Source organism: Columba livia, chromosome 5, assembly GCF_036013475.1.
Source record: "Columba livia isolate bColLiv1 breed racing homer chromosome 5, bColLiv1.pat.W.v2, whole genome shotgun sequence".
Taxonomy (NCBI): Eukaryota; Metazoa; Chordata; class Aves; order Columbiformes; family Columbidae; genus Columba; species Columba livia.
Genome location: NC_088606.1, coordinates 11507770 through 11534605, shown reverse-complemented (window position 1 = coordinate 11534605; position 26836 = coordinate 11507770). Strand labels below are relative to the sequence as shown.

General features: G+C 47.5%; 1 protein-coding gene across 2 annotated transcripts; it reads left to right on the top strand.

The window, feature by feature from the left end:
* Nucleotides 1–290: 290 nt before the first annotated feature.
* EXOC3L4 (exocyst complex component 3 like 4) lies at nucleotides 291–26836 on the top strand. Of its 2 annotated transcripts, XM_005506080.3 has the most exons (12): nucleotides 291–478; nucleotides 2033–2432; nucleotides 6089–6740; nucleotides 9977–10094; nucleotides 11163–11288; nucleotides 12348–12448; nucleotides 14343–14438; nucleotides 16678–16792; nucleotides 18826–18948; nucleotides 19584–19736; nucleotides 20333–20454; nucleotides 22403–26836. In XM_005506080.3, exons 2-12 carry the CDS (start codon nucleotides 2093–2095, stop codon nucleotides 22563–22565), a joined length of 2109 nt encoding a protein of 702 aa, XP_005506137.2. In that variant the 5' UTR covers nucleotides 291–478; nucleotides 2033–2092; the 3' UTR covers nucleotides 22566–26836. The 2 variants fall into 2 exon arrangements, with proteins under 2 accessions (XP_005506137.2, XP_013223671.2); XM_013368217.3 differs by lacking the exon at nucleotides 18826–18948.

Sequence of the window (26836 nt, the reverse complement as noted above, 5' to 3'; positions counted from 1 at the left end):
CAGCAGCTCTGAGGCTACTTTTGAATCCCCACAACCCAGACACCATGGGGCTTTGCCCCACCAGAGCAGGACCAGGTGCCAAAATCTTCCTCCCCCTCACTGTCCTGGGTCAGGTCAGCCCAGCAACTCACCCCATTGTGGAGCTCCTGGTCTCACCTCCATCTTCATCTCTAGGGTAAATAATTAACCTTGAATAACCACAGCTTGTGCAGCATTTCTCCTCCCCCTTCTCTTCTTTTAAATGCCCCAGCATACTGAAAGTGAAACAGTGCTGGAATCTCTCCTGGAGAGCAAACAGGCAAAGCTGCCCAAGGTCTTGGGCAGGTGGGGACACGTCTCTTTTTTCTACTTTGACCACCCTTTTCCAGAGGGCAGAGGAGTCTGGAGAGCAGTGCCATGCCCAGAGGGAGCCTCTCGAGCAGCGCGGGCGTTCAGAACAGTGCTCCAGCCAGCTGAGGTGGCAGAGAAGATTGATCCGGTCAGTGTCTCTTCCCTTTCCTTGACCATGGGCTCATATCTTATGGTTCTCCTACCCTGTCCCCCTCCACCACACTGCTCACCCCTTCAATTGCTGCTGCTCCTCTGCTCCTGCCACAGAGCCCAGATGCTGGTGTGAGATAGGGACTCAAGCCCCTTCCTACTGAAATCTCTGGAAAATGGGGTGCCCTCCTATTCCTTCAACTCTCTGTATGGCTGTGATGGGGTGAGCTCCTGGGCAAGGCAAGGAATGATTGAATATCTCTCTGAGAGGCGTGATGCAGGGTCTGAGCCCCACTGTGCCAGCAGCTCAGCAAACCCAAGGGAAGGCACAGTCCCTGCTGTTTACAGCCTGTGAAATAATTATGCACAAGAGAATGAAAATCTGGCCAAACTCAGATCAGGGAAGGCTGAGATGTATTTCCAGAGTTCCAATGTGCCCATTCCCAGCAATCATATTTCAGTCTCTGGCTCCTGTGACTGGGATGGGCCTGAGACAGGCATTTCCTGGGTGACCTCAGACAATAGCTGTTTCTAATGATTTAAGCTGATTGCTGAGCTGCTTTGAGCCTGCCATGGGGAAATGCAGCATTTTCCATCCTCTGCAACAAACATCATCCCCATGAGCAGGCCACAATAACGGATGTGGTGAAAGTCCTCTGCAAGGGAGAGAAAGGAAGGCAAAACCTCTCCCTCTGCCCCCTTCACAAGCACCCAGGCCAGCCATCGGGGCAGGCAGAGTGGAGCTAGTCTCTCTGTAGCAGGGCAGGAGCTGATCAAGTGCAGGAGCACTTAGAGGAGCACTTCTGTTGAAATCTGAAATCTCCTGCAGCTTCCCCTGCAGCTCACACAGGGGCTTGCTAGGCCCTCGAGATACCTATTCTCAGCATGCCGGAGAGCCGAGCTCTGAGGCAGGATGAGCGATTAGAACCTTTATAGCATCCTACAGCTTCTTGTGCTGTAACCATGATGATTTGGAGTGAGGAGATTGCTATGGGTTTGGATGGAAGGGGCTAGAGCAGAAGGGGCTAGGTCAGCCACACGCTGGGGACCGCTGACCCCCAGGCCACCTCCCAGCAGTGGCAGGTTAGGGCTTGAGCAGGGCCGAAGCAGCAGCATGACCCGAAGTTGTCATATCCGCATCAGAAAGCGACAACAACCCAGTGAGACTCAGGAAGAGGTATCATTCTGACAAGGCTGGAAATCTATCTAGAAAAATGGGAAGTAAAAACATACGTTGTTACCAAGCGAAATGGTAAGTTTACAGAGATTTCAGCATCTCTGATGTTTAGTAGTTCCTTGGTGATGGAGAAATAGCTGCCACTTGCCTGATTTATGGAGTTCAGTAGAGCCTTCCAAAGCTAAAAGCAGGCCAGCACCTGGTGTCTGTGGGTAGAGAGATTGTGTCAGTAGCTACATGCTAGAACAACTTGCTCTGTCCTTGGATTAAACACAGGGAAGGGATGGGCCAGAGTTTCAGTCCGGGAGTGACTTTGGAGACAGGAACACCCTGATGTGAACCTCTCATCTAATTCTGCTGTTTTGTGCATTTCAGTGATTATCATCAACCTGTTTGGAAAACCTATTGTTGAAAGGTATCAAGATTAATAGGAAAATGGAGTTAAACGCAAGGAGCATAACCTCAGAACCAGCCCCTCCCACCAACAACACAGAGGAGGAAAAGATGGAGGTTGCTTCTGAACTGAACAGCCCAACGATGCATAGTGGGAATAGTGGGTTCATTGAAAGAGGGATTAAAACAATGTTAAGCTTCCGAAAATCGAGACGAAGTCTGAGCATAGAGAAAGGAAAGGAAGGTACTGGTACTTGGAAACGAAAACTTTCTTGGCGATTTTCCAAGAGCTCTGAGGAGAATGAAACCACAATCTGTAATGGCGTGGAGGTGATTAGTGAGAAGATAGAAGCAGAGTCCATTCAAGGAAAACCTCTCTCAGGTAAGAAGCAAAAACATCACTGTAATTTGCTTGGCAGGGTATATGTAAACTTTAAGCAATTTGCACTTTGCAAGACTTGGGCCCAACAGGGATGCTGAAGAACCAGGCCTCCCATGACATGACAGAGATAACCGTCACCTCTTGCACCAGCTCATTGGGGTGTTACCTGGCTCAGCCTGGGCAGGTCACCCATCACTGAGCAGGCTGCTTTGTGGCCTCCACTATGTTAGTTTCACCATATCCTCGACTTACCTACAATCAATACATCAACCTGTTGGCTCACATATCAGCAGACAGATCATGCACCATGCACATCAGCCATCAATCTGCTGAGCACTGTTTGAGAACTGCTTGTCTGACAGTATCTAAAAGTGCAATGTGGGCTATTCCTGTGCTATTGCCTGCCTTGCATTTTTGGACAACTTCTGTTCTCTCAGACTGTTGGTCCCCAGACTGTGCTCTGCAGGTTGCTGCAAGGGCTTGAAGTGGAAAAAAAGAGTTTGGATGTGATCTGCTTCGGCACCTCCACCTTGGTTCCTAATCTGAGAGACTGCCTTGCAAAGGGACCTCTGCAGATGCTTTTACTCTCTTAAGCTGACTTTCCATCTGTTCTTCTCACAGTAGCAGCACTGCAAGTATTTGTTTGGTTTGGTTTCCCTGGGCTGGTCGTTCTCATGCATTTTGTCAGCATTATAGAGGTAGGTCTTAGCCAAATTATAAAAACCACCTTCAGCATAGCTCTCACCGTTCCACAAGTGTGGGCAGACTGCAATGACTTTTTTTGGTTTGAGCACTGTTCTCCTCCACCTTCTTAAGGCAGAGGCACTACAATGAGTCCACCAGGAGATAGACTGAGGTGGGTCAACATGGTTTGACCTTTCCTCAGCCTAAATTTCTGGAAAGAAATTCCTGGTCTACTGTATAGGATGCCATGGGCATCAGATAGAATTGCCGACTTTGTCTCACTGCTGTGACATGCTCCACTGTGCCATGAAGTTATTTACTGCTTCACACTGATATATTGTTAAGTTGATAAGCTGGGTCTGAGACCATATCATAAACTTTACTCCTCTGTTCTCAAAGGGTCATAGATGAAGAGTAACAGGAAATGTTACCATAAGCCTTTTCCATCTCCTGCAATAAACAAGCTGAGGAATTGCACAAATAAGACCCATCCTGTGCCAAATAATTTGTGATTAGCCTAGACTAGAGCAGCTCTGTCAGAAATACATCCCATCCTGAGATAAATATGGCAAGCGATGGAGACTCCACCATGTGCACCATTAAGCTGCATAATGGTTAATTGCCTTTCAGTTGTATTCCTTCAACTACCAGCTGGCTGATCTTGTATTGCTAAATTAAAGATCCATTTAGCACCCAATATCACCTCCCTGAATAATTATCCTAGATGGTGATTAAATGGTGTTTTCTCACTTTGATAAACAGAACAGAATGTATTCCTTTAGTCTCTCGCTGCAAGCACTTGTGCAAACACAGGTTTTACATTAATTTATCTAGAAGAGACTAAGCTAATTGGCACAATCTCCCTACTCTCTGAGTGCAGAAGCATCAGTACCTCCATATAAGCACTCAAAGCTCTATGGATTGTATGTTGCATCAGTAGTTGGGGGTTTTTGTGTATATCTATCTTCGTACAGATACTCTTACACTGTACAGATTATTTGGTACATATGGTGTAAAATCTGTGTACAAACAAGTCCAAGGGCATTAATTATAGGCTATGAACCAATCCATATCTTTGAGTGCTCTCCAATTTTCCATATAATTTTATATGTGTATGTCCCAGAAGCAGTGGCCACACATGCCTAAATAATACCTTTTCCCTTCTCAATTAATATTTGCCTTATGCCCAGTATCACAGAGGGATCTCCTGTTAAGAGCATCTGTTATGATGATGCTGGAGATGGTGAGAGCTTCCTAGGGCCTCTCAAAAGCTAACAGTGCTCTTGTATCTTCTCAACGCATGGCAAGTACTTCTTACACTACTGGCAAATAGGCAGTGGTTCTTGCACCAGCAAGGCTTCGAAAAAGAAATGGGAAACTCAGTAGACCTCAGCCTCTTTGCAGGTAGCAGTATTTAGTGACTGCCCCCCAGCCTCAGCCAACATCAGTCAGTGCTGGTAGTAAGTGCCAAAACAAAGGAGATAGGGAAAAACTGGTGATATCTGAGCACCAGGAGAAAGCACGCACAGGTCTGGATCCCCCTCCAGTGCACACACCTCCCCAAACCACCCAGAGATAGCAGTGCTCACTGCTTGGAAAAGCAACATCACTGGTGAAAGGCAGTGCTTGGCATCTGACTGCAGGGGTGTATACAGGCAGTGAACAGCCGTGTCACCCAGCTTTGAGCCACCTCAGGCAGGTGAACTTCTCATACCTCACATATTTTGGTGTTTCTCCATTTCCTCCTGCTGAGACCACCATCCCAGAGACTCTCCTCACTCCCCAGCCAAAGGGTTATTGCAGATTGCAGCAACTGTAGAGCTGAGAAGCTGTAGCTTCCCAGCACAGTTTGGTTGTCCCAAAGACCCTCTTTTTGGTTGAGAGGAGGCTGAGGATGATAAGCATTCACAGAATGTTTTGTAAACGTCTGGAACAGGTCAGAGGTATCTTTCAGAGGCCATTTGCTGTGGTAGGCACAGGCTGGAAAGGGTGGCCAGCCACGGATGGGCTAGTGTCTGCCTTGCTACCTCAGTCCCTGCATCTCAGGGAGTCCCGATAATGCAAATCACCAGTGACAGCCTCTGCAGTTTGCATTAGAATTTTGCTCAGTCCTCAGAAATGCAGAAGCCAGTTTAGCCATGACATTAATTGGGAAAGTGTCTTAGGAAAACTTGATAAAGCACAAAATCAGCAGAGGAGGGGAGCCCGGAATTTGCCCAGTGTTACATCTGAACAGGGAATGTTCCCGAAAATGTATCAGGAACATTCCCAAGCCGGTATCCCACTCCCCTAGGGCCTTGGTATTTCTGGAGGACATATTGGCAGGTAGGCTGGGGGCAGATATGACACTTAAGGGAGATGTCCGACCTGGAAGCTCAGAGGGTCTGAGGGCTTCTGTCCTGCTGTGTTCCCTCCCACCCCTACAGCTGGACCCTGGGGCGCCCTGCCTGCCTCTGGGGCAACACGCTGAGACGCCTTTTCAGCCGGAGATGCTGGGGCCGATGCAGCAGCAGAGCTGTGCTGAGCACACAGGTGTGCTGGGAAACAAAGGTGTTTCCGTTAAAGAAAATCCTGCTGGTAGTGTGTATCACACTGCTCCTACTTCAGCTCCACAACAACAGGGGGGCAGAGCCAGGGGAGAATTTACACAGCTTGAGACCCCGGTGCCCATGTGTGCCCCTCTGAGGATTTCCTGTATAGTTATAATCAGGGTTTTTTTGCTATTTCCTACCGCTGAAACCAGCAGTTTAGAGATGTGGCTCAATGTGCAGTGGTTGCATTTCCACTGCTTTCCTCTCCTGTGTCAAACAGGAGCTGGAGAGATCGGCAAGGTCACTCTCAGGGGCACTGTTGGGTCCCAGCTACTTGTAGCAGCCCTGCAAGCCACCCTGTGGAGCACCTTGTCCTGGTACCAGCCTCTCAACAACCTAATGCCTGCTTTGTCCAAACCTCTTCCCTGATTCTTTCTGCAGTAATGGAAATCCATGAACTTATTCAGAAAAGGCAACTTCTGGAAGCATTTGCAAGTATTAAGTACTTGGAAGATGAACTTATAGCTGAACGAGATGCTGAGAAATACAAAGATAACCCCCAGGAATTTGTGAGGAAATACAAAGATGTGGATTTGCTTTACAACTCCATCACAAACATGATCCAGTCCATCGTGTTGGAAACACTGGAGCATCCCACTGTAGAGGACACCATGCTGACCTCCCTGGTGACTTTAATTGCCCGTGAAGAAGCAGCTCATCCTAACACAGGCATCAGTGTTCATTCTGGATCTGACTTGTTTGGCATACCCAGAAAGTGGAGGGAGGAGTGGATGGCAGCTGTCAATGAGAGCACTAGGAAGAGGATCCAGAGGGTACCCATGCCATCAAAGGAAGAAATGAGTTCTTGGCTTGTTCTCCACTTAGATTTACTCCAGAAACACCTGTGTGAAGACTTACTGAAAATCAAGTTATCAGTAAAGAAGTGTTATCCAGAAGAATACCAGGTGTGTGACACATATGTAGAGGCTTTTCACAAGGCCATTGCCTCACATTTGGAAGATCTCTCCCAGAGACCACTGGAATTCAATGAGCTTTACACCTTGCTTGACTGGGTGGCCAATACTTACCGCAGGTAAGATGCCGTGGTTGCCACATGGCTTCAGCCTCCTCCAGGAAGCAGCAGGGCCATGGAGTCCTTCAAAAGCACTAAGCTATTTTCAGTTTCCTGAGCAAACAAGAGAGATGCAGTCATAGAATAGAATCACAGAATATTTTGGGTTGGAAGAGACCTTAAAAGCTCATATAGTCCAACCCCCCTGCAATGAGCAGGGACACCTTCAACCAGATCAGGTTGCTCAGAGCCCTGTCCTGCCTGGTTTGGAATGTTTCTAGGGATGGGGCATCTACCATCTCTCTGGGCAACCTGTGCCAGTGTTTTACCACCCTCATTGTCCCTTCCTAGAGCAGAGACAGATAGCTAATCTATTAATACGTGGGGACAAAGGTTTGTGGATAGAACACTTGCTGCTTTTCACAGATCGAAATTACCCCATTTTCTCCTCCCTCACCCTGTTCTCACACACCAGGAAGCTCCTCCTTGCGGCTCCGATAAACTTGCTCCCTTTCTGCAAATGTTTTGCCAGGTCCAGCAGCTGCGTGGTGACTTTTCCAGGCACAGGGAGGGACCTGTGGGGGAGTCCTGCCTTCTTCCTGTTTAATTAAAACTGTGACGAATTTGGAAACAGGCCACGTTCCTCCCCATGCTCAGGGGTCAGAGTCATCTCAAGGAGGCGCCAAGACATCACCATATGGAATTAGCAACGTTAAAACAAAGGCTCTAGCTCAGACGTGTCAGGTAGTTTGATGGGAGGTCCGTGGTTTTTAGGAACTCTTAAAGCTTCCTGCAGTTCATGGGTGACTAAAATACTTTAGGAGCTGTACAGACATATGAAACACCATCCTCAGGGCACCCTGGGTGTGTGGGAGTAAAGGCAGGAATTATTTGCAACAGTAATGAAAATCGTGCTGCTGGGCATTGCCTCCTTTTACAGCCAAAGGAGACATCTAAGATAGGCACCCGTAGAAGGTACAGTCATTGAATGTCAGTGTCCTCAGGTGTTCACTGGCTTAGACCACAGCCCGCTGCCCCAGCCGCACAGAGCTCCCAGACTAAAATCCAACAGAAACACACACTGGGGTGCGAAGGAGAAGAGAGGCAGCATCCATGAGAGATGGCTCTGCTAATCAGCCCATAAGAACAGCCATTTCAGACCAAAATTGTGCCTGCCCTGATAGCTGGTCTCCAGGAATGGCCTACACCAGATGCCTAAGGATGGGACAAATGCAAACTAATTGACACCCCTCAATCAAACAAAAGAGGGAGTGAAAGCTGGAGTATTGACAGAGTCAGTAGGCAAAAATGCACAGGGAGGGGGCTGTGATGGCGCAGAGCAAGCAGCAGTGACACTTGCCCTGAGTACTCCAAGCTTGGGGTAGCTTTCGGCTCAGAGACATTTGGACCACAGATAGTCTTTGTTTTGAACAGCCCACAACAGATTTATTCTGTGAACTTCCCTAGTTACTCCTAAAACCTCATTTGTGGTGTGGTGACCATGATGATGTGTGTGTAACTCCATAATCAGCACGGCACTGTCTGCCCAGTGTTATGGCAGGACTGCTATGGGAATGACAATCCCACTCATCACCCCTCTCCCTCATGTGTCCTTACCAGTCTCATCTGGAGGGAAATTCCTGCATATCCCCAGGCTCTGGGAGCTGTACTAAACCCTAAAATTGCAGAAGAGGGGTGAAAAAATGAGTTTCAGCAGTCAAGTTCAGCATCAAAAAAAGTGCCCCTGTCATATTTCTCTGACTTGTGGGAAAAGGAGCTTATTGAGAGCTTCCAGCCATGTGGAACACTGCTTGTAGTCACCTTGCTGGGTTGGGCTGTTTCCATTTGATTTTCCCACTCTAAAAGAACTTCATCACACCCTGGGACCCATCCCAAAAAAAGAAGAAATTGTCTGACTCAAACTCATTATTGATACTATAATTCAAAGAAATGGGAAAAGAACCAAACAAACAAACAAAAACAAAAAAAAAACCCAACCAACCAAACAAAAAACCACAAACAACCAAGAAGAAGATAGAGGGGAATAAACTCCTTAAGTATACATTTGAGCCTGTCCTTTCAGTCACAGTTGAGAGTTTATGTTTAAATCTGTGGTGTCCTTTTAAATGAGCGGCAGACTCCTGCAGCAGCTGCGCTGTGCAGTGCTCCACATGTGCAGATGCACCTCCCCGGGAAATCAGAACCATGACCACGGGAACATTGACTCTGGAACACTATCAGCAGTCACCCTGCACCAGCCTGACCTTGAACAGTACAATCCTCACTTGGATCCAAACCTAACTGTGGGCTCAGTGCTGCTTTGACAATGGGAACCCTTTTTGGTGGTTGAACAGGCTGTGTGACGGACATTGCAGCTGTGTTCCTTGCTAAACAGCTGACTGCTTGCAACTTATTTGAGTCCATGAATATTTTCTTCTTTCTCCTCTCTGTCTTCATCACCCTGCAAGATGCAAAGCCTCCATGGTTCATGGCAGATTGCAGGGGCTGCACATTCCGTTTCAGAGGCTAATTACGGGTTTCTCACCCCAGAGGGAGAAACACAAGCACTCGCTCCCTTTCCATGCCTCCCTGCTAATCAGCTGGCCTGATTACACAGCAATCCAGAGGAAAGTGAGTGGTAAGGTCCTGTGTCAGCTGAGGGCACTTTGGAGTCAAACTCTGTAGCTGCACATGCACCCACCACTTCCATCTGCAGAGAAACCGCAGTGCTGCCATGGCCCGTGTACCCGGAATGGAACTGCCTTCCAGAGGCTGCTCTGCACAGAGCAGGACCTGCTCTACCACCTCCCCAGGCTGGGGATAACCCACGGGGAAAAATAACAGCCTGACACAAGCCATGATGTGACACCAGAGAGGAGCAGGGGAGATCAGCTCGCTCCAAAGCTGCTGCAGGAATTACCCTGAAAGGCATTTCGCAGGCTTGTAGTGACATGAATCAGCTTCAGGTTGTTTATTTTAAAAAAGTAATTTCTCATAGCACTTGTCATGTCCAAACAACTCAGAAGTCTCATGATTTCTAAGGTGGGCTGGAACCTTAGATCATTTTGATTTTGAATAATTAGGATTTTGAATAGCAAGGAAAGATTTTCTTGTTAAAGCTTGAAAACAAGCATCACAATTCAAGCTTTAAGTACATTTCTCACAGCTTAATAATTATGCATCTCATGCTGCATGAATATTCCACCAGTTTACTCACACTCTGAGGCAACATAATTTGTTCGTTTGACTCTTTCCAGTGAACTCTTTCTGGGTCACCCTGATCTCAAACCAGAAGTTAAGACAGAAAACCTGACCCTGCTGTTAACACCAGCCCATTGGGATAAGCTGAAAAATGACTACATTGCTTCTGCAAAGGTGAGAGTTTTGACCTTGTCCCCTCCTGCCCCCAGGGAGGGAATGGGAGCCCCAGTGTCCCGGGCAGAGGTCTCAGGTGGCTGCATTATGGTTCCAGCCCCATCAGGTGCTGAGTCCTGCCAGCAACACAAAGAACAGCCTTTAATCAAAAGCAGAAAAATCTTGAACACCAATTCTGGGACCAAATCAGGCCATGGGCCCAAACCTGGATGATCACAGAGACAAAGGGACTGAACCAGCCCCATGCAGTACGGCAGAGGCTTTCCGAAAGGTCACAGCTGGGCTTTGTCGGATTGAACGCGTTGCAGAGTCAGATGTAAAGAAATTGTAGCTGCTATTATACTTTCCAGTTTGTAAGCTCCTCCAGCACATCTGAGGTTTGTTATAGTCAAACAACTTCGGGTTTGTCCCCAACAGAGGACCTCCCCATGATTCAGCTCCTCCTAGGAAGTCCCTTCTGCCTTTGTGTTTCTGCTGTCCTTCGCTGGGACTCTGTCTAAAACTACATGCTTTCCTGGGTCTTTGGTGGGCTCAGGCATTTTCTTACAAACTGTTTCAGAAACAGGGCACTGCTGAAGGTGAGTCCAAGGTACCCAGCTCAATAAAATCCTTATGGTTCCCTCGTGCTGGTGAAAGATCATTTTATTTCACGGGCAACAAGATTGATTTATCAGCCAGGACTGAACAGTGCTGCCACTTACACAAGTGGCTGCACTGCCAGAAAAGACCAGTTTGATCTTTAGTCCTGACTTCTTGCATTACCTGCACTGGAAGACTTTGCAATCGAGCAGTCAAACTGCTGACACAGTATGTCCCTGCCAGGAGAATGATTCTCCCTTGATTTGGGAGTACTTTGCTCTCACACAGCACAGCTCCTGTTTTTTCCCCAAATCCCAATCTGTGTAGACTGATGGGGTCTGGAGCAAGACCTTTGACTCTGGTTACTTTTCCATGCCACACACATAAGCCTTAAACATTTGCCAACAGACCAAAACATTGCGAGCTGCTTTGCTCATGTTCGCTTCGTTATCCTGAGCCACATCTTTTCTTCCTACGTTTAACATTTAGGGGAAAATCAAAAGCTATTTTGGAAACATCCTGAGACTGGAGGTCACGGAGAAGTGGGAGAAGGAAGTTCATCCAGAAGTGAAGGAAAACTTCTACCACTCCTCTCTCTCCTTCGATATTCAAACGGTATTTAATTAGCTGGGACAAAGTGTGGGGGGCTCTGTGGCTCCAGGGAAACTGGATCGTTACCTTCTGGGGTGGAGGTACCGCCTCCTGTGATAATTTATGTTAGTCATGCACTGGCAGAATACATTAGAGCAGAAAATGCTGTTTATTACAACTTTTAGCTCTCCCGCTTGCCTTCTAGCTGCAAATTAAACCTGCTGTCAATTGTGTCAGCAACATAATAGGCAACTGATTTTAAAGTCCTTAAATCTCTTTGATTAGAAAGAGAAAGAGAAAGGAAAAAAAAAAAAAGGCAGAAATAAAAGGTTTGTTAGAAAAACTCCTTGGTTGAAAGACCAACTTTGTCCCAGGGCTGTGACAGCCGTGGAAAGGCCGTAGGCAGTGACAGCTACTCTAATTTAAATAGTACAAAAAAACCCAAAAGCTCCTACTAGCTTTAGGGACTACAGGGTAATAAATCCAGGAGGGGTTTGGATTCATTGTCCTCACTCAAAGGGTTGAGTCATTTCAATTAAATAATAACAAAACAAAAAAAATAGGGAGAGAGAAAGAAATCAAAGAATTTTGAATCAAAGAATTTGGCTGCTGCCGTGACTCTTTTTCCATAGAGAAATATTACACGTCGTGTGATCACAGGGAAGGCAGGTCTGAATGGGATTAGCAGATGGGTAGGATGCCTTGGGAAGTGCCAGAGCAGGACTGCAGCCTGACTCACTCCGGGGAGGCAACCGGGATGTGGGAACGGGAATCAGGGAGCAGAGCCTGTGCAAGCAAGATTTTGGAGTGATGCCTGACCCTCTGTGCAGCCTCCATGCAGAAGGACACAGGGCCATTAGGGATGAATGATTATGCCACAAATCAGTTTGTGCCTCTTCGCCCATTCTGGATTACTATTTTCAATATACCAGAGAATAATGAAAACCACCTGGCAACACGCCAGCTGTTTCCCCCTTTGTGAGGCAAGTCATTTCTATTAACCAAAGCTGCACGGGATCCTTGTAAAGGATATTTCTCCTATGCATGTTCCATTCACTAGAGGTTTTTTGTGCCCTTTTCTAGATCATTGCGGAGCACATGAAGATATCTGGAGAGATCAGCAGAAGCCTGGAAATGAAAATGCTTGAGCTGTGCCTGGCAGAGCTGTATGAATTCATGCCAAGGTAATTGCCACTCTGGACAGTACATTCTTTCCAAATGAGTCCCACATTGATAAAAAAGCAGGGAAAAGGTCCATGCACTGGGCCAGACACTGGCACCAAGCAGGCACAGGCCTGCTCCTGGGAGAATCAGAATTGCAGTGAGCCCAGTAATGAGCAAACTGCAAAATAACTTGGAGAAATTCATAAACAGACCCAGATGGGACTCTTGTGAGTCCCAAAATCTGAGGTCAAGAAGGAGCTGTTGGCTGGAAAGGGTTGGGACCATTGTGGCCCCATCCAACCATTTGGGACCTTTGTGGCATTGGGTGCTGGTCGCTTGCCGTGGCAGCCATAAGCAAGTAGCTGTTATGGAGCCCCAGACCTGGAGCCTGCTTGCCCAAAACATTATCTAGGCATCCTAGGGTGAGTCCTGCCAAGAGGGTTTTCTCCTGCATCCTGTGGCTATGGGCATAGAAATGGCTGGTGGGACCCTCTCTGTTTTACCTGGGTAAAACTTAGAACTGGGCTGCCTTCTGAGACTTCTTAAAATGTATCCAGTGTCCAAAGGACACTGGACCCTGCCCCTTTACTGAAATTATAGTTTTTTGCTTGGTAGTCCCCAGTTTACAGCCTCAGATCTTACCCCCTGCAACGTGTTTTGGGGATGCTCCAGGGAAGGTTTTTGGCTCGCAAAAGGTTCCAGCACAGTGACACGCTATCCAACCTCTCTGGAGGGGCTGTGTTTTGGAGGGTTTGTGGCCATTCAGCAATCCATGGAGCAGAAAGGCTGTTTAGTATGAATCAACTCTAAGCAAGACTAAAAATAATTTTGCATTAACCTTCGAAGTTTCCCACCTCCAGCAGGCGCAGAGTAGGGAGTTTGCTACCAGACATTCTGTAGGTGCAAGGGTAGGGAGCCCAAATATTGCTTTCTGGTTGTGAACCTGGGGCATAGCCCATGTCCTAAGTGTGCTAAATGTAGTGCTTTCCCTTCTAAACCCTCATCTCTAATCACCCAGTGATCTACACTTGTCTCCCATGCCCTGAGTGTAGTTCAAATCAGCTATTTGGCTTTGAGATCTGCCCAGGCTTTTAGGAGAAATGTGGTACTTATTGATGTTCCTTTCTTTTTTCTTCTCCTTTTTCTTTCCTTTTTCATTCTTTTTTCTTTTTTTTTTTTTTTTTTAATTAAAAAAAAGGTATAAAATGCAAGTTAGGACAGCAAGGGCTCCCAGCTGAAAGGACCCCTGAAACTTAAACATTTTCTTAAACAAACCTGAGAACCAAGCAGCCAAGGCTGGCTCGAGCAGGTTCCTTTACCTTAACACAGAACGAGACCGCCCAACAAAGCCTGTCTGAGCACACAGCCTCCTGCCAGTGGTGCGGACACGGCTCTAATACACCTGTCAAAACCATAACATCTGTGTTGCACAGAAAAGAGCTACCTAATGCACCACGCTGAGGTTATGGGGAGGGGAATGTAGGTGTCCTGTTCACCTTCTGTTGTAAAATCAGCCCTGAGGTAAATTCTTTCCTTGCATGCTTAAGAGGGCACATAGTATATTATCTCAAAAGCCAGAGCAATGAAGGACCAGACTGGCGAGCCTGGGTACCATGGCTGTGATTGAACCCTCAGCACAAGGAGAAGTCAGAGATTTGCTGTGCTGAGTTCCCTGGCATCCCTCCAAAAGTGCTGCGTACCCACTCAGGCGAGAGCATCCTAAACCTATAATTATCTCCCATCTATTCCCCTCCAGTGCTCACACATGTTATGACAGCTGGAAAAAACATGTCCGCGTATAGAATGGACAGGTTGGGCCAGCCACCAGTGTGTCCTGACACCACTGTGTACACAGAAGATGAGCCATCCTTGGTCCCCCTGCCATTAGTGTTACCTGCGTGTCTTCTCCTGCAGGTTTGGGGAGGAGTTCGTGGTGTGGAGCACTGCTCAGAACAGCCCCCTCTTTGCACCCTATTTTGCTGCCTACATCAACAGCTTCCATGACCTGACGTAAGTCTGCTTCCCCAAGCCAAGCTGCTGCATTGGTGGGGTCTGGGAGGGTGGCAATGTCTGGAAAGGAAACAGCAAGCTCTTCTGGGGCTGCCCCATGGTGTGCTCAGCCTCCAGCCCTTGACCCTCACTTCATGGCAGGGGGATGTCCCCCAAGAGATGCAGATAAAAGTCACTCTGCTGTGGCAAAATGGTGAAGAGACAGAGGTGGAGATGGATTTAGTGCAGGGATGGATCTAGTGCAGGGATGGATCTAGTGCAGGGATGGATCTGGTGCTTATGTGAAAGCTTTATTTTTTTTTCAGCCTCAGAAGAGGGTTTGTTTTCATTTTTTGTTCTGGAGGTTAGCAGAATAAACCTGGCAACATGGTCTGAAGGCTGCTTTTGACACTGGGCTGGAGGAAACTCTGTGAAAGCACTCAGCCTGCAAATAAACCCCTGTCATTGCTGCTAGCAGTGGGAACTTCTAGGGCTTTGCATGTGTTAAGAATTCGTTATTTGAAGACGTGTTGCAAAGGCCTCTGATGAACAGGCGTGCCCACCAGCTTCGACTATCAAAAAGTGCTTCCGGGAGAGGGGCACTCTCCCCATAAGTAGGACAGTGCCAGTTGCTGAGTGTCCCAGAGTCTGGTCCATCAGTCCAGTTCTGTACCATATGGTGACCCTGCGCTTCCCACCCCACAGCTGCTCATACAGCCACTGTAGCCCTCCGGTGCCAGTGCTGTGGGGAACCAGGGCTGTTTGTACAGCACCTGCCCCAGGGGGATGGTCTGCAGCCATACAGAGACACAGCCCACTGAGGGACAGGTGCTCTTCAGCATCTGGAACCATCCCTGCTGTGCAGATGCAGTGCTTCAGAGGCCAACACAGGCAGCCAACACACAGCTAACACCTGGGGTCTGGCCACCCAAAGCTTGGGTTGTTACCTCCAGCCCACGCTGTTGCATCGCTGCCCAGCATCGCCTGCAGCTCGGATGCTCTATGCCAAATATTATTCAGGGGATGCAGAGGATTTTGCATTGCAGTGTCTCACCGGAGCCGACAGCTTCAGCCGCAGTGAGCACTACCGTCAGGAAGTCTCTAGATGGCACGGTCTCTCCAGCAATGCTAACCTTGCTGGGAAGCCGGCTTTCTCTCTCTGCTCCTGCCCCTGCTGAAAATTGCTCTCCCCTTCCCTGCTGGGGACTAGAGAGGCAGTGACAGGAGCAGCCAGCCCCAGGCAGGGAGCTGGCAGGTGCTTGGATGGTGGATTGGCTCTGCTGGGTTTATTCCTGCATCGAGTTAAATATTTGTCAGCCTGGAATGATGAATTGCTGAGTAGGTGCCCTAACAGCACAATTTTGTGGATGCTGGATGCAGACTTCATGTGTTCAGCAGGAGTTATGGACCTGAGTCCCAGCCTGGGGCAAAAGAGATGTTGCTAGGTGTTTTGTAGTCCTACCTGCATAACCTCAGATGTATAAACTAGCTACCAGGCAGTGGCAGGAACCCACCGTGCTCTGTGGTCACAGCGGTGGATGTGGCACATCCAGAGAAGCTTAAGGACCACTAACATTTTGGTGGTGCTGCCTAACTTTCTCCCAGATCGTGTTACCCCAGGGAAGGGATGGAAAGTGAGAAGAAAGCCAGAAGCTCATGACGTCCCCAAAGCCCATGCGTGCTGCTGGGGATTTCAGTCGCCTCTCAGAAGTTGCATTTTCTTCCTCATCAGCATGAAACCTAGTGGAAGTACACGCTGTCCATAGGAAACTCCACAGGTTTCCACCTCCGTAGTTCAATGTCCCCTCTGCTGCCAATAGACACTGCATGGAGTGAGTCAGATGGGCTCTGGGGGACCCAGGGTCAGCAGCTTTTGCTTCTCTGGCTTTATTATTTACATTTTGCTTATGGTGTAAGCCCCTAGGTGCTCTCTCAGGCACCTGTAGATCATTTAGCAGAAGTGTTGCTCAAGTGAAAAAGTAACCAGGCTGCGCAATTGCTCCGCATGATTGAACCGTCCCATCTGATGAGGAAATAGGTGTTTTTTTAAGCACAGTTACTCAGTTGTGATTAATTTTCAATATATAGGATTGTGCAAAAAAAAATCATTCTTTTGAACCCTTTAGTGTTTCCAAGAGGAAGTACTGGACACACAAATTTATGTTAAAATAATACCCAAAATACTAAACTGTCTAAAATGCTTAGGGCAGTGTAACAGTTTATATTTTAATATTAAACCACTGGTGGTATCTCTCTCTAGGTCAGGGTTAGAAACAGCGTTTAAAGTCAACACTGAGGAACTGCAGAAGATTTCATCAGCTCTGACAAGGAACTTCACAAATATTTTTTGGAACAAATTAAGAACAAAAGCACAGGTAAGAGGATCTTAGCCACACTATTTCCAACATGTAAAGTGTATGTGCAGGACCCCTGCAGAAGTTGAGGGCTGTTGCCCTTTCCCTGTCTCACCAACTACACCTCATTTTGCAGCTCATGACATTATGGTCCCTCCAAAATGCATCATGCCTAATATTCATATAAATCCTCCTTAATCCAAAGTGACACAGCATCCTGTGAGTTTTCCACTATTTGTCAAGCTGCTTGTTTTGTTACAATGACAAACAAAAGAAAAGGGTATTTAGTGGCTTCCAACATCTCAGGCAAAGCAGTGGGGGGAAATATCACCCATAGTGGAGCACTGAGGAAGTAAGTCACCTGGACAACTCCTATGGGACATTTTTCTTTCTATCAAAATATTTGGATTTTTCAGGACTTTGTTTTACTCTTACTTATTCATAGATTTACCATCATGGCCTGTTATCAGCCTCTTCAGACAAGACAGAATTCATTTGGTAGCAGTGATTTTTCCAGTCTGTTTCCATGGTGAAAAAAGACTGTTTCAGTGTGTGGATGCTAAAGTTCTTGTATTGGCTGACAAAGCACTAGTATCAGCTTAACTTGTGTTAAGCAGCCTAAAAGGCAATGCAGTTTGTGCTTGCCAGGTGGTGTAAATGTGGATTTCTGCTCCGAGCTGGCTGGGGATCCACTAGATCCAGCTGGTATAACACAAGAGATGGGAGAAATTAAGTCTTTGGTCCCACCTCTTTTCATTCACCCTAATTCACTTTCTAATCACTGAGAATAACTTTTGGAAACCAAGGCAGTCATGCAACTTGTCTGATCTAAGCCAAGCCTGCCTGGCCAAGGGGACTTTCCAGCCACTGCTTCTCTCCAAGTCTGAGGGCCAGGCGAGGAAGGAGTCAAGCCAAGGCGTTGAGCAAGAGATCCAAAATGCCGTGAGAACTGAGAGTGGCTGAGGCAAAGCATTTCTAAATAGCCTTCCAGCAGGCTGGGAGCACAGCAGGAGGGCACAAGTCGGGGAAATAATTGGGAAGGAGGTCGCCAGGAGTCTAATGACAGAGATCCTGAGAGCTAAGAGAAGAAAATTAGAAAGGGCATGTGCCAGAGAAGGGACACTTTGGATTTGGCCCTCAGAGGAGTCTCTTCCATGTGCCACCAGAAGCCATTAGCAGATATTGCTGTGTTTCTATGCAGAGGAACATTAGCTTCAGGGACCTGGCAAGGGAAATGGCCCAGTGGTGACACTTGGCCAGAGCACTTTGTACCCAGGGCAGAAGGGAAATAGTGCCATCACTCCCACATCATCACTGACCATGAGGCATCAATTGGGCATGCTCTCAGTTGCTATTCCCCCTGCCACCAGATCAGAGAAGAAGAATCCCAGTGAGACCTCATGCAGACACATGGGTCTGCAGGGAGTACAGATAGCCCCCTGCAAGTGCTGTGAGAAAAAGGAGCTTTATTTCCTTGTGGAAAAGGCTGGAGGAGTGATGGATTACTGGGCTAGATTCCAACAGACTTATTACCAAGTGACTTTTCATGTCCATAGCTGGTGCAAACCCATGTAACACCAGCATACACGGTTGCATGCCACAGCCTGTTTTAGCCATGGCTGAGTTTCCTCTGATTAGCATTCACATCTGCATCTTCATCCATACAGTGGGGATACCAGTTTATTTACCCACAGAAATACAGCCGGTGGATTAGAGGAAGGCACAGAGCAATGAAATGAAGTGTCCCAAGTAGGCCTTTAATACCAAAGCATCTCCTGCTCGGTAGAGTGCTTTATCTGCCTGCCCCAGGACACTCACCTAGAAACGGGACATGGGGCTCTGAATTCCTTGAGGGAAGAGTGAAACCCAGACTGCTCCGTGCTTCTGGTGCCCAACTCCTGATGTGTCTTCACACAGAGTGGGTATATCATCAGTACTCTGTGCTTTTTGGTTCAAGCCCCCTAAGCACGCAGATGTCTGGGTGAACTTGGCTGGTGCATCAGCTAGTCTGACTCATTATTACCAGTGGCATCAGTGAGTGGGTCTTTTTTCAGCCACTCTTTAAGAAAATCCTGACCAAGGACTGGATTTTGGCAACAGAAAAGCTGGACTCGCTGGTGTTGGCAGTCTCGCAGTTCTCCAAGCACCTGCAGCACATGAGGGAGCCCATGGGACAGGTAGGTGGCTGGTCCCACGTCCGGGCACAGTGATGCTGGGGGGGTTCCCAATGTCATTTGCAGGCTGTGGTCCAAACTGCAGACTTCTCCCCAGTCGCAGGGGATGTTTATAACCATGGGGAGTGCAGATGTGGGGGAGCTCAGCTATTTACCTACTTCCACATAAGACTAAGCAACATCTTTCTGTAGTATAAATACAGGAACTGATTTCTTTAAAGAGGAACAAAAAAGCTTTGGTGAACATTACCACTGAACACTGTAACTCCATGAGTTGCAGGCTTATATGCTCCTTTCACATCTATGCAGTTGTGAAATAAATGGGTAGGTGACAACAGCTCTATATTTAAAATCTGAAAGCATCATCAAAGCATACTTTTGAAACAACAATAAATATTCCCCTTTGTTACTGAGGAGCCAAACTGCTGACACAAAATCATGGGGCACTTCAGGGTGAGGAGTATTTCCTTGGCATTCCCTTGGCACTGCCATCCTTGTGCCAGAGCAAGGGGCCTTCAGGCATCTCCTCTATGCCCTACACTCCTGCTAAAGACCTGAGGGCTTCCCTTTCCCTCTCTCAATGTGGCATTGCAAAAGAACAACAGAAAAAAATGTGATGTTTGCTTTTTTTTAACCAGGAACTTCTACGCAACATTCATAAGTATGTGGTGAGAGAATACATCACGCAGGTCATCAAACCCAGACGGAAAATGAATGCAGAGACACGGCAGCAAGTGAGTGAAAAGATGAACCGGGAAGCCAGAATCCTTAATAATACACTCATTGATCAGGTATGTGAGTTCCCTCCTGGCATCCCTGGTTGCCCCATTCCTGGAGGTACAATGTCCATGCTTACTCTCCCGGCACTGAGTTGGCAAGCTCTGGAGGAGGGCAAGGCTCAAAAAATGTGAAAGTGCTTAAAAGAGAGCAAGTAAGGTGGTTATTGCAGGTTCACGGTGCGGACTTGCAGTCCGGCAGCTGCTCTGCAGTGGTGGCTTGTGCGTGCACAGCTGGCCGCTCTGCAATCCAGCATGCAGTGTGTAACACACTCCCAGGCCCACATGTGCTTTGTCAACCATGGGCTACATGCTGTCGCATCAAGCTCACCCTGCAGTAACTTGTGCCCTTGGGCCATGGGGTACACCTTGTGTCCAAAGGATCCGTGCCCTGAGCACAGCACTGGAGATTGCTCCGGTGAGAGGGTCCATCTGCATACAGGAGGGTGATGGGGAGAAAATCACAGCTGTTTGCACGTTTTGTGGCTAGACATCTGTGCTGCCTTACACCAGTAACAGTGACCCACCACTGTGCTCTGCGCTGCAGGTAAAAAGGCATTTTGCAGGCCCTGTGCTCCCCTCTGATATCCCCCTATTCTCCTCATTCACAGGGCTCTGACTCTGACTGGCTCCTTCCAGCCATACACCACATTGCCAATATCATTGGGGAGAAGAAAAAAGACGAGATCAAGGAGTACGTCAAGGAGCTGTGTCAGGATTATCCAGATATCAGGTGCATGAAATGGCAGATGCCAGAACTACTGGGCTCCATCCCAAACAACACCAGCTCACCCTGTGCTGTGGCCAAGCTCCTCAGGTTCTCTTCTCTGCTGGTAGCCACACATTAAAGGTTAAGGCACCAGCAACAGGGGGAATCCCACATTATTTTTCTTGATGGCTGTATCCTTTCTCTTTTTTCCTCTGCCTGCTGGATCTTATGATGCACACAAGTTACCTCAAAAGCCTTTTCATGTAGAATAGAATAGAATAGAATAGAATAGAATAGAATAGAATAGAATAGAATAGAATAGAATAGAATAGAATAGAATAGAATAGAATAGAATAGAATAGAATATTTCAGTTGTAAAAGGCCTACAACCATCATGTAGCCTAACTCCACTTCAGGGCTGACCAAAAGTTAAAGCATGTTATTAAGGGTATTGTCCAAATGCCTCTTAAACACTGACGGGCTTAGGGTGTCGAGCACCTCTCTGGGAAGCCTGTTCCAGTGTGTGGTCCCCCTTCTGGTAAAGAAATACTTCCTAAAGTCTAAACCTCCTTTGAAGCAGCTTTGGACTGTTTTCACACATCCTGTCACTGGATACTATTTTTTGCTCCAAACGCACCTTGTTTCACGGTAAAGCTCCAGGTAGCTTTTCAGTGCACGACCAGTATTAGCCCATCTTGCTGATTTGCAGGCTCCGGCTTTGGAGCAAATGGTTTGATTCCTCTTCCCAGGCTCAAACCTCCAGGGCAGTTGCCATTGACACAGTTCAGCTGCAGTTTCTGAAAGGGTCTCAACACAACCACCGAATTTTGGAATAAATTACAAATTCTTTCTTTTGTACTCTCCATTTGCTGTTCCAAAGCAGCATCTGCAAACTTTAAAGCTACTGGAGAAGTAAACAAAGTACCTAGCTCTGTGCTTGGCTAAGCAGCTGTGTATCGGAAGTTACCTCCTCTACCACCACTCTGTTACCAACCATTGAGAAGGAATATCAGGAGTACAGCTTGCAAAGAAATCCATTTTTTCATCACAGTAATTTCAGAAAAAGAGCAAAGGATTTTGCACTGGTTACATAGTTCCTGCTGGATGACATTTATATAATCAAAACAAACTGTAAATTTAACAAATTGCTTCAGAAGACTGGAGTGGACCTTCAAACGTAAGAAACCACCAAAAAACCCCACACCAAAACAGATTAAATTGAGGAAGGAAGCAGTGCCTAATTTGGGAAGGATGGAGGAGGTAAGCGATGGCTAGTCAGGCATAGCTATTTAAAAACAATTTTCCATGCAGAAAAGCCAAGGCTGTGATTTGTGGTACCTTTTCACCATTAGCCTTAGGCCCAGGCCAGGTTTTAACGTTTGTCCTCTCGGTCGATCTATTTCCTGGCTTTCTGTTACTGAGTAATGTTATCTTTAACAATTAAGTTTGGAAAACTAGGCGGAACCTGCTGAACCTGCATTGCTTCCTGTTCAGGTCTCTGTTAAGTCTTCCCATGATCTCTTGGAGATGTTGCTGAATTTGTATATACTGAGATTACGGGAACAGGGTATGTTTCCAAGTTGGCTTTCCCAGCTCTAATCTAATTAGTGCCTGTCAGCTTCCTAAATATTAGCATTTCCGTTACTCAACTCAAAATAATCACTAAATAAAAGGCCTGCAGCTTCTCAGGAAAACTTGCAGAAGGCATCACATGTGTGGGGATATGGAGGAGGAAATTCCCCGCAGCACCAGCAGCAGGAGGGTGTCTCACCAGCACCGGGTGGTAGGAGCTGATGCTCAGCACCTCCGGAGGCTGCAGCTCCCTGTCCTGGTGGCTCCTCCAGTGCTGTGAGGGGACATTCCCTGGCCCTCTGCCACAGCCTCGCTCTGTCTCCAGCACGGTTGTTGGTTGCTTACCTCTGGTCTGGTTTTGCTCACCAGGACTGAGGGAGGTCTTGTCTGGTTTCTGCAGGAAGGAACATGTCCTGGCGGTCCTCGCGCTCCGGGGGCTGGGGCGCACCAGGAGAGCGGCGATTTTTCGGCAAGTCTGCCACAGGCTGGAGAGCCCTGACGGCGGGGATGGCAGCGCACTCTTTGCTGAAATCGACGCCCCAGTGATCATCAGCTGCTTCTGAAACACAACCAAAGCAGCAAGCAGCATTGTCCCTCCTCCTACACCACCTCTATGGCATGATCCAAAATCTGCTACCCCACCTGGGTCCTCTGCAAATGCAACTTTTTGACTGTCATGAGAAAATGAGTAGTTTTTTCACCTTGCTGCCCTGAGTCCAGAAACCAAAGGCAATGGACGCACCAAGACACTGACCCCCAGGAGCCCCCCAGGCAGCAGCTCCAGCACTGCGTTCACCCTGCATTCAAAATGTAGATTTTATGGCCTGGAGGCTGCTCTGTTGTTTGGTCCAAGATTGAATCTCTTTTCAGAGAACAGGAGAAAAACAAAAGGAGTTCACTCAGAGCTATATTAAGGCTTGGACTGTGCATTGCATAATTATACAGCAGCAGAGCAAGAGCCTCCTTCTTAATTGCTGTCCCTGAGCAACTGAGGGGCAGAGCTTGGGCAGGGATGTGGTAATGCCCAAGCCTTATTTGCTCCCCAGTGAACCAGCTGTCTGACCCGTCGTTGCACAAGCTCTGTGACATTGTGACCTGATGCCACAGACCACTACCTGCCCAAGGAGGTTACCTTGGAGAGTGACCAAACCCCACAGCTGGGACATGCATCGCATGGACCACCCTGCACTCCAGGATGGACCCTGTGGCCCTTCTGGTATTTTAGCAGATTTTTTTCCCATGTGGTCTGCCTTGTAAAGCTCTTTTTGAACCAAAGGCCTGCTCATGCCATCACACCCCCTCTGTGTGGGCAAACATGTCTGGATCAGATGTGCCACGTGGAGAGAGGCTCTGAGTCCCCCTTTCCCCAGGGAAAAGGGCCATCATGCCCTTAGTCCATTTTCTTGTATGTTCAAAAGTGTTTTAACAAATCTGGTACAATCTGATTGCAGTATGAAATCTAATGTGCCGGGCATAGTGCTGCAGATCAGATCCTCATGTGACGTAAACCAGCATCACCCTATTGATGGGTATGGAACACCGCCGGTTTAACCCTCTGAGGGATCCAAAGCATTACATCCAGCATCTGCAGGGGAGAGTAAAAGAGACATCCAGCAGCATACGGCTGCACAAATCTAATTCCATTCAATCCAATTTATCCTTTAGGTTGCCCTCCACAGGCACTAATCCAAGACTCTGTACAGAGACATGTTTACAATTGATTAATTAATGTGATAGATGTGGACACGGCATAGCCTTGAACAGTAATCTGTCTGCTGCAGAGCTTACAGCGTCAGTAGTGAGACTCTTTCATTTCCTTTGCTCCAGCTTGTACCGGTGTCAATTCCAGCCGGTGTGAGCAGCAGGTGCTGGTGACAGGCCAAGGGAACTGGTCTGATGGATAAGAAATGAAGAGTGCACCTTCAGTTTGCAGTCATCATATGAAAAATTTTCTGAGGTAGACTTGTTACCTTCACAACCAAGATGTGTTTCTCTAAAGATGGCTTTGAACAATAAGGTATAAATTGAGAGTGTGAGGCAGGGAAGGAATTTTCTGCCCTGCATCATTCTTCAAGGTAGCTCCTGACAATTCCTGCAAATCCTTGGCTTAGTGACTCTGTATTTGCTATGGAGAAGAAGTAAAATACCATCTGTATCTCCCGTTAGGTGTGCAGAGCTCAGGAGCACTTTGGAACACCTCTTCCCTCTCCTGGGGACACGGTGCAAGCAGGAAGCCCTGGATTACACCCCCCCAATGTGTGTGAGCTACATCCCCATCACAGCAGAGGAAGGGTATCAGCACTGAGAGATTTACATTTGATGTCAAAAGCATTGACTGAGTGGGGGAAATTAAAAGGGGGATTTCAACTTCTGCATTCTCATCTTGAGAAATCTGAGACTGGATTTTCAGAGAAGCACGTAATTTGAGGCACACAGCAAAGTCAGCCGGAGTTTTTGTGCATCAGAAACTTCCCTCTGCCCTGTCTACATCTCTGATCCCAGCACCTCATGCAAGGCATCTGTGGCACAGAAATTTTCTGAAGCACTAATTGTATGCTGGTTTTTCAGTCTTACTATTTTGCTGTTGTTCTCTCTACAAAGCAGCTGCCTTTCCTCAGGCTCCAGCTGTCTGGACCTGGGATTAGAGAAGGCTCTCAGCTTCTGTTTTCTAAAAAAAGCAAGTTGCTACCCTGAAGTCAGGGAGGAAAGCCGGGCACGATGACTTGCCTTTTGTCACAGCGTCCCCTGGGATGCGTGGATCCTGCAGCCTGGCATCCTGTGAGCCAGCAGCAGGACCACAGCCTGCTTCCTCCAGGAGCTGCTGCTGCTCGCCTGATGCTTGCTCTTGAGCAAGCCAGTTTAAGGCTAAACCCATTATTGCTCACTCCCTTTCCTGCTCTAACAACCATGCAAGCGGAGAGAGAGGTCCAGGGTGGGGGAGCAGGGGTCCCCCCCAGGCAGGGGGATGCTCCCAGAGACACAAGGACAGAGGAAGTTTTGTGATCCCTGAAATGAGCTGCTGCTGTCCAGCCGTCTTCTGTTGAACATCCACTGTTGATTAGGGCCATATTTTACATTCCTATAAAAGAGAAGAAAGGCTTCCCAAGGCTTTTATTGTGAAATATGTTGCTCTTGTAGGAAAGTGCCAAGGAGCTCACTTATTACCCTGTTAACTCCTTCTGTTTGCTGTTTCCCTGCGGTTTCTACCATTACCCCTACTCCTGCCCCAGCACACAGTCACGTTCCCCACTGGGAGACACAGCTCACTCTTACCCTGGAGTGCCCAAACTACCAAGTGCAGATAGACCCTCTGGTGAATAAGGCTTTCTCACAAGAATTCAAGTACATGGAAGAGATAAAGTCTCTCCAGATTTAGCTTCTCAGGGGTGAACACTGCATTTCAGGAGGGAGATCTGACACAGTTCACAGCACTGTGTGGGTGGTGACAGATGGTTTGGAGGTCTCTGCTGTTTCACAATACTGTTTGTTTCTGGTTTGGGGTGAAGAGGAATGCTTCCAGCATTCTCTGTCCAAGGGAACAGTGCTTGCAGCCAGGACAGCCCACGATCTGGGGTTTGCAATCTGAGACCGGCCGTTTGGAACCATTGTTTCAGCAATTTGGTGGAATTGTCCTTTCTTGGAAGCAAAGCACCACTCCATTGCTCCTCACCAGCAGCTGGAAAAGTTCCAGACTGCCCATCAGAGCGTTGCCAGCCTGCAGCCATCGGTCCGCAGGGAAGGGCTGGGAAGCAGCAGCAGAGATGGGCAGCAGCCGTCCACGGCTGTCAGCTTCTTTCCTGGGCTCTGCCAGTGCCGGTGCCCACGCAGGACCCCAGCTGGGTGGGCTGGAACTTGCTGTGGGCATCAGCTCTGGCTGCAAGAGGGAAAGCAGGAGCCAGGCTGGCAGTCACCGCCTGCTTCAGCCCATGCTCCACCATGAGCAGAGATGCTGGGCAGCTACTGGGTTGGGCAGAATTTATGTTTCAGGCATTGAATTTGGCTCTTACTCTCAATTGTTAATTCTTCTGCAAGGAAAGGGATAAACTATGCTGCTTTAAGACACAGAAAACAGGTTCATTCCAGGCAAGAAAAGAATAAAACTAAGGCATTGCAGTGAAAGCACGGAAGGCTGTCCCTGAGCTGAGGATCCTAATCAATCACTCAATATATTCCAGAAAAATCCTTTTAGAGCAGCAGCACTATAACATTTGGCTCCCTGCTGTGTGATGTTTTTCAGCAAAGAGCCCTCAATTTGATTAAAATATTAAGGATGTCCAGTGAGAAGTGGATTGCAATATTACATCTACTTTACGAGCTGGGCAAGGTGGCCTGGCACCACCCAGCAAACACAGCTGGGAAGATAAGATATGCCAGAACATTATCTCATGAGTGGACGAAAAGTAAAGCTGTATTAGTTTTAGGTTTAACTGCTTTGGTAATTATATTTGACAGTTCTCCAAAGTACCAATGTTTAGCAAACATTTATCTTCTGCATTTTGCATATTTCTTCAGGAAATCTTGCCGTGGTTGGATTTACTGTCCCAAAGCCAGCCATTTTGGTTCTCTGGGCACTGGGCAGACACAGGAGTGCTATTCTTGGTGTTACTGTGCACTTCCACCCCTTAAGGACATTTTTATTTAGTACCGCTAATGATGACATAACATTAGCACTGGTATTGGCTGACCTGTCCCATAAAACCCATGCAAGACTTCAGTCAGATTGCCAGAGCATTTATTGGATATTAACAAGTTTATTTACTATTACTATTACTATTACTATTACTATTACTATTACTATTACTATTACTATTACTATTACTATTACTATTACTAT

Excerpts from the sequence above, each read along its gene's own strand:
- EXOC3L4 (XM_005506080.3), top strand. The coding sequence starts at position 2,093 with ATGGAGTTAAACGCAAGGAGCATAACCTCAGAACCAGCCCCTCCCACC. Across the intron at positions 6,741-9,976 it reads GTGGCCAATACTTACCGCAG|TGAACTCTTTCTGGGTCACC; the intron begins GTAAGATGCCGT and ends GACTCTTTCCAG. Across the intron at positions 16,793-18,825 it reads AATTAAGAACAAAAGCACAG|CCACTCTTTAAGAAAATCCT; the intron begins GTAAGAGGATCT and ends GTCTTTTTTCAG.